This window comes from Curcuma longa, chromosome 17 (assembly GCF_044706935.1).
Source record: "Curcuma longa cultivar G26 ecotype Majalengka, Jawa Barat chromosome 17, ITB_CL_G26_1.1, whole genome shotgun sequence".
NCBI lineage: Eukaryota > Viridiplantae > Streptophyta > Magnoliopsida > Zingiberales > Zingiberaceae > Curcuma > Curcuma longa.
Genome location: NC_133877.1, coordinates 2,563,477 through 2,577,975, shown reverse-complemented (window position 1 = coordinate 2,577,975; position 14,499 = coordinate 2,563,477). Strand labels below are relative to the sequence as shown.

At 41.3% G+C, this 14,499-nt stretch overlaps 3 protein-coding genes across 3 annotated transcripts; 2 read left to right on the top strand and 1 right to left on the bottom strand.

Moving 5' to 3' along the window:
- Window positions 1-955: 955 nt before the first annotated feature.
- LOC141848740 (cationic amino acid transporter 6, chloroplastic-like) lies at window positions 956-3,755 on the top strand. Its single transcript, XM_074736793.1, has 5 exons — window positions 956-1,382; window positions 1,528-1,750; window positions 2,068-2,419; window positions 2,854-3,085; window positions 3,190-3,755. Exons 1-5 carry the CDS (start codon window positions 956-958, stop codon window positions 3,753-3,755), a joined length of 1,800 nt encoding a protein of 599 aa, XP_074592894.1.
- A 353-nt stretch (window positions 3,756-4,108) lies between these two features.
- Window positions 4,109-6,485, bottom strand: LOC141848741 (chaperonin-like RBCX protein 1, chloroplastic). Its single transcript, XM_074736795.1, has 6 exons — window positions 6,297-6,485; window positions 6,124-6,218; window positions 4,914-5,031; window positions 4,638-4,654; window positions 4,490-4,552; window positions 4,109-4,380 (listed from the first exon to the last, which is right to left on the bottom strand). The coding sequence occupies exons 1-6, from the start codon at window positions 6,457-6,459 to the stop codon at window positions 4,306-4,308; spliced, it is 531 nt and encodes a 176-aa protein (XP_074592896.1). The 5' UTR covers window positions 6,460-6,485; the 3' UTR covers window positions 4,109-4,305.
- A 255-nt stretch (window positions 6,486-6,740) lies between these two features.
- Window positions 6,741-14,351, top strand: LOC141811875 (protein TIC 100). Its single transcript, XM_074699948.1, is given in 12 exon segments — window positions 6,741-7,398; window positions 7,703-7,774; window positions 7,938-8,027; window positions 8,123-8,296; window positions 9,118-9,208; window positions 9,358-9,420; window positions 9,493-9,559; window positions 10,237-10,340; window positions 10,410-10,536; window positions 12,719-13,314; window positions 13,316-13,447; window positions 13,815-14,351. Coding segments are annotated over 12 exon segments (2,484 nt in total). The 5' UTR covers window positions 6,741-6,760; the 3' UTR covers window positions 14,145-14,351.
- The last annotated feature ends 148 nt before the right edge of the window (window positions 14,352-14,499 follow it).

Below are 14,499 nucleotides of genomic sequence, written 5' to 3'. Positions count from 1 at the left end.
TTAATCTTAAAAAGTAGACTTATTGGATAAATCTATATTATAATTTATGTACACTTAGAGCTAATTTAAATTTTAATCTTTTTATTTATTTCGTTCATCTTTCGAATATTCATCCCTAAAAATTGTCGTTCCACGAGATGAAATTAAGTGACTTCTTATTCATGTAAATCATTACATTTAAAACTTTTCACATATAGTTAATTATTATGAACTTTTATGAACGTGACAATTTGCATTTTAAAAATTCGAAATTTGTTTTTTTTTTAAAAAAAAGGGGTCTAATAGTTGTCACATCCCATGATCCATGGACCCCACCATTATGCTTACTACTTATTTTATGCCTGATTTGCACTTTTTATTTATCTTTTTTAAGACACTTTTCAACTACCAAACAAACTCGTGGGCCCAGAAACAATAGTCCATGCGGGGCGAGCGAACACGCCAACCGATCTTGATCATCTCGACCGTTTAATTTTTATTATTATTATTTTATCGTCAATTCACGGGACAAAGGGAAGTTTTTATTTTCACCCCTTAATTCTGAAGTCTACCTTATTTGTTGGCATGCCCCCTTAGGTTTTACATTTGTTGGCATGCCCCCTCGTTAATTTTCTTATGGCCACTCCTCCCAATTTTTTAATACAAGAGATGTTTGAATATATAAACGTAGATATATATTTTTCATCCTCATAATATGAAATTTTTAATTCCGTCCCTGAGCACATGTGTCTACTTATTGATTCATTTTGACTCATTTAAATGAAGTATGTTTTAAAAAATTGAAAATAAAGGGATTGACTCAGTAAATTGCCCTTCATCTATCTTCTCTCCGTCGCGTTTACTTGCCGTTGTCTATTCCTTTATAAATAAAGGCACTACGTCTTCTCTTCACCTCGCTCTCCGCCATAAAACAAGAGCTAGAGCTAGAGCTAGAGAGAGAGAGAGAGAGAGAGAGATGGAGAAGATGCAGAGTCTCACCGCCGCTGACTCGTCGTTCTCTTCCTCGCCGACGCCGTCGTCGTTCGCGAGCTTGGCAGCATACGGGCGGGCGCTGGCGGAGACGCCCCGGCGGCTGCGGCGGCGGGCCGGATCCGTGACGACCACCTTGGAGGAGATGAGCCGCGTCCGAGCCCGATCTGGCGCCGAAATGAATCGGTCCCTGAGGTGGCCGGACCTCGTCGGGCTCGGGATCGGCGGAATGATCGGCGCCGGGGTCTTCGTCGCCACCGGCCGCGCGGCCCGGATCTACGCAGGCCCCGCCATCGTGCTCTCCTACGCCATTGCCGGCCTCTGCGCCCTCCTCTCCGCCTTCTGCTACACGGAGTTCGCCGTCGATATGCCCGTCGCCGGTGGGGCCTTCAGCTACCTCAGGGTCACCTTCGGTGAGTGAATGTTTTGCCACAATTTCTTCCAGGCCATTCGATCCCTAAATTCCCTACGATTTCTTCGTCTTCGTTGTAAATTTCTGCTGGGGATTTGAGAAAATTAATCTGAAATGGATCGGTGGCGGCGATACCCGGTGATTAGGGGAATTCGCAGCGTTTTTGACGGGGGCGAATCTGATAATGGAGTACGTCTTCTCAAACGCGGCGGTCGCCCGGAGCTTAACCGCCTACCTTGGCACCGCCATCGGGGTGGACACCGCCGCCAAGTGGCGGATCACCGTTGCCGGCCTCCCCGAAGGCTTCAACCAGTTCGATCTCCTCGCCGTGGCCGTCATCATCCTCATCACGGTCTGCATCTGCTGCAGGTAACTAATCAAACTCTCTCTCCCATTCCTTTCGTTGATCGATCGAGATCAACAGCAAAGCCCTGTTGCTGTCGCCCCCATTTTTGGTTGTTTTCTCGTCGCTTTCCTCAGCCGTGTGGTCCTTCCCTCATCGTCCTCGGCTCGGATTCCATGTCCTTCTCTAGCTGCTTTGTCTCGTCTCCATAAATCGAGAAGCCAATAATGGTGGCGGTTTCGTGCTTTTTGTCCTTTCCCGAAAGATAATTGATCGAATCTTTTGACCATGAATGATGAATGATTACTAGCCGATTGAGCACTCTGTTTAATCTCTGGCACAGCACGAAGGATAGTTCGGTGTTGAACATGATCCTGACGGCGATCCACATCGCCTTCATCCTCTTCATCATCGTCGTCGGGTTCTGGCTCGGCGACGTGCGCAACCTGACGCATCCGGCGAAGCCGGCGGAGAGCCCTGGCGGCTTCATGCCCTACGGGGTGGCCGGGGTGTTCAACGGCGCCGCCATGGTCTACCTCAGCTACATTGGCTACGACGCCGTGTCCACCATGGCGGAGGAGGTGCGCTGCCCAGAGCGCGACATCCCAGTCGGCGTCTCCGGCTCCGTCGCCGTCGTGACCGTCCTCTACTGCCTCATGGCCGCCTCCATGGCCATGCTCGTGCCCTACGACGCCGTAAGTTAACTCCTCCCCCTCTTCTCTGCCTCACTTTTTTTCACGTGGGGAACACGTGGGTGCTTTCTCTTCGAGGGTAGACTTTCGACGTGTAGTACTACTTAATTGGTGCACGGCAGTGGACCCGTGACAAATTTATGAAATTAGGACCTTAATTGAACTAAAATTCCATATTCGTCCTGATAAAGAAAATTTTGAAAATAGTCGATGACTTGCAGTTGCCTTGATCCAAGGGAGAAAAGGTATTTTCATGAATTACAAGGTGGTAAATGGAATATACTCTTCCGAAAAAACAAAGTGAATTTGTGATTTTGTCCGTACACTGTAATCGCAGCTCGAAAAGAAACCAGTAATCTCGACTGTCGAACAAATTTCGCTGCGGCGTTGTCAGCCGTCGGTTTCGTCCTGACCTTGTCTTTTGTCTTTGTCTGCAGATCAAGACGGAGTCGCCGTTCTCGGCAGCTTTCGCCGGATCCGACGGCTGGGGATGGGCGTCGTACGTGATCGGAGCGGGGGCCAGCTTGGGCATCCTGACGTCACTTCTGGTCTCCATGCTGGGCCAAGCGCGCTACCTGTGCGTCATCGGGCGGTCCAGCGTCGTCCCCACCTGGCTCGCGCAAGTCCACCCGAAGACCGCCACGCCGGTCAACGCCTCTGCTTTCCTAGGTCAGCTACCATACTTTTCTTCCAACCCTCCATAGTTTTACAATTTAACATTAACTCCAAAGTTTTAAATTAATCATTTTGTTTTGTTTTGTTTAAATTACTAGGCGTTTTCACGGCGGCCATCGCGCTCTTTACCGACCTCGACGTCCTCCTCAACCTCGTATCCATCGGCACCCTCTTCGTCTTCTACATGGTCGGCAACGCCGTCATCTACCGCCGCTACGTCTCGCCCGACGGCTCGGCCACCGGCCCCTGGCCGACCCTCTCCTTTCTCATAGCCTTCTCCTCCGCCGCCCTCGCCTTCACTCTGATTTGGCAGCTGGCTCCGCCCGGCTCCACCAAGGCTGCGCTCCTCTGCATCTGCGCGGCTGCGGCCGTGGCCGTCCTCCAGGCCTTTCGCCTCCTGGTGCCGGAGGCCCAGGAGCCGGTGCACTGGAGAGTGCCGCTGATGCCGTGGATTCCGGCAGCCTCCGTCTTCCTCAACGTCTTCCTGTTAGGGTCGCTCGACAGGCCGTCGTATCTGCGGTTCGTCGTCTTCTCGGCGTTCGTCGTCGTGGCCTACGTCTTCTACGGCGTGCATTCGAGCTTCGACGCAGAGGAGAATGGCAGTCTACTTCATGGCAACCACCATGCAGGAAGAATAGCTTGCAGTGGCTCACTATTAGTGTGACTTAGAATTTATTTATTTTTGTTTTTGTTTTTGTTTTTTTGCTTTGAATTTGATGTACACATTCAAAAGATAAGAAAAAAAATAGAGGGGGAAAAAAATCAATCAAACACCTGTTAAGTTATTTTGAATAATTGTATCGTATCATAAGAAGAAAATTTCAAGTCAGTTATTATTATTATTATTATTATTTTATTTATGTGATATTAATTTATTTCATTGAACAATTTGATAATGATATTTTACTTTAGAATATAAAAATGACATTTTCATACATTAAGTCAACCAAAAGATTAGCAAATAAGGTTGAATTATAAAATCAAATTAAAAAATTAATATATAAGACTATTTTGTTAATGCATTGGAGATCTAATTTAGAGAATTCATACATTATGTAATCTTATGATTCCTTTATATCTTCCATTATATTTCTGGCCCTAATAAGTATCACTTAACAATTAATAGCATATTAGCATGATGCTAAGTATCAATTAAATACAAATCTTATGGTGGGGCCCCTCTATAACCCTTCATAAGATCTGTGTTTCAGGGACTAACCCTCATTTTCTAGGTGACTTGTTTCCTCCACATAATCCCTCATAAGCCTAGTGTTTGATTCATCCACCATCTGCCATAGCATAAAGAGAGCTTATATAGTTTGACAAAAACAACTCGAAGAGTCTAAATTCTTTGAGGAAATTAATATTTATTTAAAAAAAAAAGAAGGCAGAATCAACCTTGAAAGCTAATTTCTTCAAATTTTCCCACTCAAAATCCTGCTTAGCATATGCAGATCGGACCTGCGAGTAAGTAGATTTATCTTGTGCCACGCGGATAAAGTCAGGAAGTGTTCATGTCATCTTCTACAATTTTGAGTGTACTGACCTCAAGGATTCGAAGAGCTGCAGCCAAATTAAGAGCATAAAATATAAGTCACCCTTTGTTTCCCATGATACTTTTAATAAATCAAACTTAGTTGTCGTAGTCAAACATATTTTGTGTCAAAGATACTATTGAAGCTATTAATGACAGTCTACAACAATCCGGAATATGACAGTCTAAGATTTTTGAATGCCTATTTCAATATTTCTTGCTCTCTTAAAGCAATTAAATGATTTATCAAAATTTTGAAAAGACATCTATTGAAGAAAATGGCATTACCTAAACCCTTATGCCTCGGAGACTCGCGCATCAATCTTCGACAGAACTTTTCCCCATCGTTCAAAGAATTGCCGCTGATGAACTCCATCAACTCATCGTATGCCTCACGATTATAGCTCTGTCAAAGGTTGATGAGAAAAAGGAATACACAAGAATCTTAGATGGGAAATGAATCAATAATTTTTTAATTGAATGCAGGCTTTTATAGATTGAATTGAATGCCTAAGGAGGCTTCAGAAATATGCCTTTTTTCTCAGTAAGGTTGTAGAAATATAAAGATTAGGTAATTAGTCTCAAGTTTCTGATCAATTAAGTGGCTTTCATATGAAACATTAGGCAAACAATCGTACCAAAAGTTAGCATCTTTTGAGTGTGAAAAAGTGTCTCTTATCCGCTTGTAATCATCTTTGATACCGAGGGATAGGATCCCCTTCCAGCTCAACATGTCCAGCCTATATGGCACAGATCTAACTCAATTACTCACGGACTTTATTGGAGCATGACCTACATACGACCCACGACCCTCAAAATCCAATAAGCTGTTAGGGTTTGGGACTGGTATGGCAATGGTATGAATACTAGGATATGGCAATGGTATGAAAAGACTCTTTCTATCATTTCTTTTCTCTTTTAATGGAGGGGATGATAACTTAGGCATCGAAGGAGCCTCATCGTGTTGATCTATGTAGGTCCAGCCAAGGGAGCAAAGGGCAGATCTCCATAACCACAACCTTGATTAAGTATTTGATGATGTTATGATGATCCATTAACTCATCGACCATCTAAATTGTAGCAGCATGTAGTATGTGGGCTAAGTCACGGTGCTGACAGCAGCTTAATATGTGTGCTTAGAGGGTTCCAATGGTGGCTTGGCAGGTGGAGAACTGTTTCATCTGATCAAAGGGAGTCGTCAGGTCGGAGCTACCACACTCAGGTCTGTAAAGGAGATTTTGTGTAATCGTGTCATGAGATCTACAATGTCCACTTCAAGGCGACAACGAAGGCAACATCAGAGGCATTTTGTTCCCTTCTCAGTCCAGGAACTGGATCATTGATTTTGATATAACTGTATATCCAACATCGACAAGTGCAGAACTAAACCTAACTACCCCTTTTAATTTCAAGACTTCGACGAAGTAGTAGAGCAAAAGATTATCTATCTTGCAAGCATAGGCATCAAATAGAGAGGATCAAAAGGTAAGCGAACAACCTCGAGCTGTGCCAGAACGATCTTCACAGCGAGGTAAGTGAAGAAATCCTGTAGATTCCTCGCAGCCTTCGCCTCCGGGGAAGCCTCCGCGAACCCTAAATCAATCCACAGTCAGATCCGCCAACACATGGACAAATCGAAGGGGAAAAAAAGATCAACTTATGCAGAGGTACCTGGAACATACATCTTCTGGCAGCGGAGGTCGCGGGAGGCGAGCAACCGCTTCCTCGGCGGAGACAGCGAGCAGCGACGGCGAGGGAGAGCGATGGATCCGCTCTTGAGTGTGAAGACGGAGGAGGAGGAGTTGGAGAAGAAGGGTGCGGCGATGCACTCCATCTCTCTCTCTCTCTCTCTCTCTCTCTAGGCCAGAATTAAAATAAATATCTGGGCCTCACTAGAAAAATATAAAATAAATAAATAATAAATATCTAAGGAATAAATATTTGGTCTGGTATCTGGGCCATCAAATGGCCCATCTACGAGAGCCCAACATGGGGAACTATAAATTAAGGGGTTATTTTGATAATACTTAAATCTCAGGTGTCAAAAGAGAAAAGTAGCACGTAGCATATAGCCTTATCCCTACCGGCTCCCAGCTTGCTTGACTCGTCGCCCTACTGCTTACTTCTCCCCTGCGATGGCGGACGGCGACGGCAACCCGCTGGCGGCGGACGAGGAAGCCAATGGTGTAGGAGAGGACTCCGAAGAAGGGGAGGAGTATTCGTCCGCTTCATCTTCCGACTACGACTCCGAAGACTCCTCTTCCGACGAGGACGGCGGCGGCGGTGGCGAAGGAGGAGGAGGAGGCCGAGGCAGATACGACTCCAAGAAAGATGAGCCGGAGGAAGACGACCCCGCGGAGGCAAACTTCCGAGCGTTCTCTGAGATCTTGGACAGCCGCAGCTATCGCAAGAAGGAAGAGGAGGAGGTGCGGGGTATTGTGCCCCTCGAGGACCACTATGATTTTCCCATCGATAAGGAGAATTGGTGCGAGGAGGACCTCGGGGAGTTGTGGGATGAGGCTCCTCTCAAGATGACCAAGCCCGGTTGGGACCCCGATTTCGCCGACGACGACGACTGGGAGGCCGTCATTGATGAGGTCAAGGACGGCGCCGACCCGCCAATCGCTCCTTTCTACCTTCCTTACCGGAAGGACTACCCCGTCATCCCCGATAATCACTACGACATCTCCAACGCTAAGGCTGTCATCGAGGAGCTCGATCGAACCGAAGAATTCCTGATTTGGGTCAGTTTTATCTTCGAGGACGGAAGCTCGTGAGTTCAAAATTCTGCATTTCCATTTTTTTCCCCCATAAAAGAGTCAGATTTATAATGCCCAACAACTACATTTTTTTTTCTATTGGGCTTGCCGGTAGTGATACTGAATTTTCCTATGCATTGATTTTGGATATCAATCATTTTCCTTTATGATGCATTTCTTGTTGCATCGATTAATTATGCTTTCTGACCGTTCTAGAGCATGAATTTCTCTAAGGGTTCATTTCCCCCTTTGTTTGTCTTTAATTTCCTTACTTCAAACGAACAAAAGATCATCTAATGCTTTAATCACTTTGTCAAGATACGAAGGAACTGTTTGGGATGACCTGGCTCATGGAAAAGGTGTCTACGTTGCTGAGGACGGGCTTGTCAGGTTGGTTGATGCACAGGTGTCTCCATTTTCATCGATAAAGGCTGATTGCCTATTGTCTTCCTGAAATGTTGTCTTATGTAGTGTTATATGGGCCTCCTTAATGCTTTCAACAAATTTTAGAAATGTCGTTGCTAGCCACTTTTGTTGCCTTTGTTTCTTGTAGGTATGAAGGTGAATGGCTTCAAAACCAGATGGAAGGTCATGGAGTTGTTGAAGTAGATATCCCTGCAGCAGAGCCTATACCAGGATCAAAGTACATTGAGATTGACTACTTTAGTACTGATGAAAAATGTTGGATGTCTGATATCTCGTCATGCATTCGTTTTTTTTATTTCTTTCATGAAACAGGCTTGAAGCTAAAATGCGGGCTGAAGGTAAAATCATATCACGTGATTTCATGTCTCCAGAAGATAGGAAATGGCTGGAAATGGATATAGAGGATAGCTTATACCTAGCTGATGGTCAAAGAGAAATTCCATTCTATGAGAGGAATGAGTGGACACAAATCTTTGGAGCAAAACCGTATGTTTCTATTCTCTTAACATATTTTAACCAAGTAATCAGAAGCTAATTAGTGAGTTTTTTTTTTCTCTTAACATATTTTAACTAAGTAATGTGAAGCTAACTAGTGAGGTTTAAAAAGTGTTTTATGTATCCACTTATGCATATGAAAAATCTACATTCATTTACTTTTTCAAAATAACGTACTGGATGTTTAAAAGGTTATATAGCTCATAGTCCCTTCATAGATTGCCTTTTTGAAACTTGTTGCACAAGCACCATGAATTCCTAGAAACTTATACATTTTCAAATTCAAGATGTGCCTGTTAGGTAAATCGGAATGAATTAAAAGAATGGGAATATTGGAAATGATAGTTACCCTTCTCTGACTGTTATCTTCATTTTTAATTAAAATTTTATCACCAAAAGTAATAAAATTTCGTGTTAGGAACGTTTTATGTGCCATTGTAGTTAGTTTATTCCACCTGATTCGTTCCTCATTACCACCCTCTGCCATGGTAATGAAAACCAAGTACATATCTATTTGGTTCGAAACACACTTGGAACCAAACAAGATATTTCTCCTATCTACATGTTTATGTTTCATCATGCATTAATACCAAATCATGACGAGGGACAATCTAATCATCAGAGAATACATTATTTGGGGATATTACAAAGCTATCAGTATGATAGCAGCTTGTATGAGCAATTTGTTATTACTATTGCTATTATTAGTAATATTATCCATATTATTTGGGTATTTTTTATTTCCTTGGAATTTTCATCTAATAAAGCATTGTCTCTGGGTCCGTAGTTTATTTACTCGTCCTATTTGACAGAGAAAAAGGTCGATATAGATATGCTGGGCAGTGGAAACATGGAAGAATGCATGGTTGTGGCGTCTATGAAGTTAATGAGAGGATAACATCTGTAGGTGTAATCTTCATATGAAAATTAACTAAAAACTTCTTTTATTTTTATCTGTTTGCAACTCACTTGTCTAAAAATTACATACTTAGCAAGCCACTGATTGTCATTTGACTAGAATTTTCTTTTTTCAATAATCTTGTTTGTTGCAGGGAAGGTTCTATTTTGGGCGTTTTGTAGGGGATTCAACTGGTTGCAACAGTGATGTGTCAACGGTATTCTTTACACTTTTATTGTTTTGCTCAACTGCTTTACAAGAAAATGAGCTTATATGTGCATTGTTCCAGTTACATGCTGGCATTGCTGAAGTAGCTGCTGCAAAAGCACGGATGTTTGTCAACAAACCTGATGGAAGTAAATCTCCCAAGATGATTTCTTTTTAAAATCTTATCATTCTTTATTTCATAAAGAAAAGAAATGGATAGATGCAGAATTGCAAATAGTATCCATAACTTCTTGGTATATGATAATAACAAACTGACATTGATTCTTCAAAATTTTCTCTTGAATTATCCGTGGCTTGAGGTCAATGCACTGAGAGGTAGACATCATCATGCAGGCATACATGGACTTAAATATAACTATAAACTACTAGTGTCTGCTCAAAACAATATTAACCATAAAATAATCACACATCTCTAATAGAGAAACACAATAGCCTCTACCTTCTAGTTCAACTAACTATGATCTGCTCTGCCTATTGGAGGCAAGAATAAGGAGTTGATAAAGGAAACTAATCAGAGTGAACATGATTGTGTAAATTCTACTCATGGATCAAAGAAAAATGCAATTGTATGAACATCTAAGAAGATCAATCAAACTCCACATGCATAGATGCACAACCAGCAAATGTATCTACTACTAAGTGTATATGTGCGCACTGAATTAACCTCCACGCAAGTATTGCACTGCAAATTATTGTTTGACCTTTTTTATGTCAGATCTAGACTATGATCAAACATTTTCCATCAAATTATTATAGTCTATTTTGTGCATTAGAGCCTTATGTTGTGTTTTTATGTTCCCATCAGTGGTAAGGGAAGAGAGAGGTCCTTATAGTGACCCTCAGCATCCATATTTTTATGAAGAAGATGATGTGTGGATGGCTCCTGGATTCATCAACCAATTTTATGATGTAAGACAAATATTGGTCTTGTCTTTGCTGGATAAAACGTTGGGAGATATTGATAAATATTATGGGCAGGTTCCAAATTACTGGAAGACATATGTTGAAGAAGTAGATCAGGAAAGAGGGATGTGGCTGAACTCTTTCTATAAAGCACCTCTAAGGCTTCCTATGCCTGCTGAGCTTGAATATTGGTGGGAGAAAGGTATTAGTTTCTTTCTTTATTTATGTCATTGCCACAGCTTTGACATTGCTGTTCCTAATCCTTTGTGCATCACCCATTAGTGACATTTGCTGGTTGCGATGTATGCTCTTGATAAGGCTTCAGAAGCTCAATACTGTTATTATTTTTTCTTTCTTTATTTTCTTGTATACTTTATATATATTGTTTTAATAGTTTGTGTAACCTTTGCTTGCTATTTCATGCGTACTCTAAAATAAGCTGTTAGGTTGGAAGGTTTTTGGGGCACTTGTCATGCTGCCTTTGGAAATTCTTGTCCTTATTTCTTCATTTTTTTTTATTGGAAGAGTTAGCGTTTATTTAAATCTTCAGTTTTCTTTTGTCAATTTAAACATAAGCTCCATCCTGTATTTGTTTCAAGGTCATGTTTGTTGTACTAAAATGGAAACTACATTGTGCTGTCCCCTCTGCAATAGACAAAGATAGGATTATAGGAAAATTACAGATACTCAATTTGTCACATATTCTGCTAGTTTTGGATGGAAGAAAGCGTGAGAAAAATTCTTGGCTGATCAAACTCCACTCAGTGAATTATCTCTGGTAGTTCAAAATGGTTTTTTACATAAATAACATAAACAGGAGAAATTGGAGGGATAGAAAATAGAGCAGAGGGAAAGTATAACATTGTCTTCTTTTACATGGAAAGATGGAAAGTTGGAGAGATTAAAATATTAATAAGGAAATCTTCATGCCAGGTTGGTAGGTAAACACACATATAGTTTCACTTGCTCCTTTTCTATCCAGTTTTGGGTAGTAAAAGTGTGCGGAAATTTTGTTGGCTAGCCAAGTTCACTTCATTGTGTCATCTCTGAACTTTCATCCAAAACCAAGCAAAGAAATGGGAGGAAAAATAAACTCTCTGTCCTCAGTTCTTCTCATTATGTAAATAAGTAGACTAGATGAACATTCTATCGTCCCTCTCTCCTTGTTTTTGTTCCAAGTAATCAGGCTCTGTGCCCGAGTCTTCAACATGTCTACCTTTCATTTTCCTTAGCTATTTCCTTCACAACATTTTATAGGGTATGTACTATGTAACCATTTCATGAATCGATATCTTCATAAAACAGTCCTGTAGTAAAAAATATTGTTGAATCATATGTCTTGAACTTTTCTTGGGTCTAGTTTCTTTAGATAGTGGAATTTTAAGAAAAATAATATTCTTTCTTGTTTTTATTCCTTGTCCAATATTGGATATGGATACAGGATACAATGAATCCGACTATTAGAGTTGGGAACTGTGTAAATTACCTTATCCAAACATATACAAAAAAAATACAGCCAAGTACTGTTTGGCATACCATTTTGTACCAGTAGCATCTGTTTGTGTGGGTCATTATATTATTTAGTATCTTGGCACCAATGACCAATATTCGGCATTAAAAGCTATGCTGGCCACTAATGACCAATAGGTCTGTTCTAACTTATATTAGATTTGTCAGGGTTATGTTATTTGCAGTCTAGGGAGTCCTTGTGGAGTGCCTTCATCAGCTAGGCAAGTTTACATCTCTAGGATGGTGAGTTCCTCCATGGCAAACTTCTGTTGCCATCTGGTGGAGGTCTTTCTCACACAAGTCAAATGACCTTGTCACTATCCTTATTTCTTTAAATTCCCTACTTTGCTAGTTTAAGGTTGAATTTGTGAATGCCTTTTACTGTCTGTAGGCAATGCTAATTTATCGTTGATCAAATTTGAGAATGTTGACTTTAGTGAGAAGTTTTAAGTTAGATCAACTGATTCTGCATGCTAGTAATTGAAATAGTTAGTTCTATATCCTCTTTAGGATACCACATGAAAAGGGTATTGTTGCTAGGATAAACTTTAGACGGAGGAATTGTAATGATGACGATAATAAGAATTTAAGATAGGATGAGGCTATGATGTGATGAAGGTAAATCTTTACATCTTTTCCTCATAATGCTTGCATTCATTCCAATGCCAGATTGAAAATTTGTTCAGGAACCTTCTTTGAAACAAAAAAGGGTTTGAACATTAACATATGGTACAATGTTTCCTCTGATTAACTGTTGGAGATGGACAAAAAAAAAATCACTCATGCTAGCATTTCCCACTTTTGGGGGGTTAACTTTTATTTGTTCCCCTTTCTTGTAGTTAGTTGATTACTTATCGATAGTTATATCTGAACAGGTGAGGTTACACCAGAATTTGTTCTAATCAACAAGGAACCTGAGCCTGATCCTGATGACCCGTCACAACTAATCTACACAGATGATCCTCTCATCCTTCACACTCCAACTGGAAGGCTGATTAATTATGTGGATGATGAGAAATACGGCGTTCGCCTGTTCTGGCAACCACCGTTAAAAGAAGGGGAGGATGTGGATCCAGATAAAGCTCATTTTTTGCCTCTTGGCTTTAATGATTTCTATGGAAGGTCTGCACCAGTAGAGAAGAAAGAAGGACCAGTGAGGGGATTGATAACTGCCATTCAAAATACTTTGAAACCGCTTCTTGATGGACTTGGGCATTGGGCCAAGGAGAAACTGGAAGCTAGTGAAATGAAGCTTAAGCTTATTGAGAAGCAACTTGAGTTCGTTGAGGCCGAAATAAGCCTCGAAGAAGAAATAGAAGACCTCGATAGGGAACTGAAGAGGAAACAGGAAGAAGAAGAAAAGCAAGATGTTGCAGATGGGAATCAGGATGATGCACCTGCTTCTGCTGCTGTTCTGGATGAGGCAGCTCCAGAGGAAATGGAGGATGAAGACGAAGATGATGATGAAGAACGGACCAACAAGTTTTGGTGCAGTTAATCAAGGAAGAACAGATAACGATACAAGTGCAAAGGGGAGCAAGCCCGGGAAATTTCCTTTTTCTTCGCTCTCCCTGTCTTTACTCCATTCTGGCCCGCTCTCTACGGTGAGTCAACATTATAACATTTGTGTCATTGAGTTTTGCATTTGTCTCTGCTACACTGCATCTAGTAGTTTGGTGTGTTTACTGGCCCACAACAGCCTCAAAAGAGTCAAACTACAGCAACTTGAACATAAGGAAAAAGCCTTGTAGAATTCAGCTAGTTTGCTTTGAAGCAAAGTTCATCAAATTCATGAATTAGGACTTGCAACTTGATCTTAGATGTCACTTTGTTCGATATAGTCTTCTCATGCTATGCTTATTTTCACTTGTTTTTGTTAGTCTCATATGCGTCGAATTTGTATTTCTTGTTTAGTTCTTCAGGTTTTTTTTCTGTTAATTTAAATGCGCTCATGTTTGCATCAAATTACAGGAATCCTTTATGTCAGGGAGAAATAGATGTTCTTCTGGTACTGAGCAATCTAGTTATGAACTTCACGAACAAGCAACGAATGCTCATAAGAGATTTTGCTCGATAAAGTTCAATGGCAGAATTAACCAAAGTGGAAAACTCAGGGTGATGCGACAAAGGCAGCATAGTAACACCAGGAGACAAAACTGCTCTTCTCTCAACTCTTTGGCTTCAGTTCTTTTGGCAAACGGTCGCAAGAATCAGATCAACTGGGCCGCCAAAAGCTCTGTCGGAATCGACGAACTAAGCATTCTATCTTTGCACATCCCAGTTATGGATGCTGCTGCATGAAAGCGTAGGAGGCATTTTTGGGCTTGCAAACTTTGTTCTGAGAAAAGTATTTATGTGACGATCATAATTCTGTCTGGAGTGAAATTATTTAGCTTTAGCCGAAATAAGAGATGCATTGCTATTGTTGTGGAAGGACATGGATTTTGAAGGACTCATGAGTTCTGTTTCTAATCAAAGTTTTCTGATTCCATCTCAGTTATGTTTTAACTTGGCCTTTTGCTTCAGTATTCTAAAGAAAAATGGCTGCCTATTTTGTGCTCTAATTTTATCAGATAGGTAAATGGCTGCCTATTTTTGAAATTAGTTGGGCGAAGTTTGGATATCTAAATTATCAAGAATAATAATAACTTTTAAT

Excerpts from the sequence above, each read along its gene's own strand:
- LOC141848740 (XM_074736793.1), top strand. The coding sequence starts at position 956 with ATGGAGAAGATGCAGAGTCTCACCGCCGCTGACTCGTCGTTCTCTTCC. Across the intron at positions 2,420-2,853 it reads TGCTCGTGCCCTACGACGCC|ATCAAGACGGAGTCGCCGTT; the intron begins GTAAGTTAACTC and ends CTTTGTCTGCAG. Across the intron at positions 3,086-3,189 it reads CAACGCCTCTGCTTTCCTAG|GCGTTTTCACGGCGGCCATC; the intron begins GTCAGCTACCAT and ends TTAAATTACTAG.
- LOC141848741 (XM_074736795.1), bottom strand. The coding sequence starts at position 6,459 with ATGGAGTGCATCGCCGCACCCTTCTTCTCCAACTCCTCCTCCTCCGTC. Across the intron at positions 6,219-6,296 it reads CCAGAAGATGTATGTTCCAG|GGTTCGCGGAGGCTTCCCCG; the intron begins GTACCTCTGCAT and ends GGATTGATTTAG. Across the intron at positions 5,032-6,123 it reads TCGTTCTGGCACAGCTCGAG|AGCTATAATCGTGAGGCATA; the intron begins GTTGTTCGCTTA and ends AACCTTTGACAG.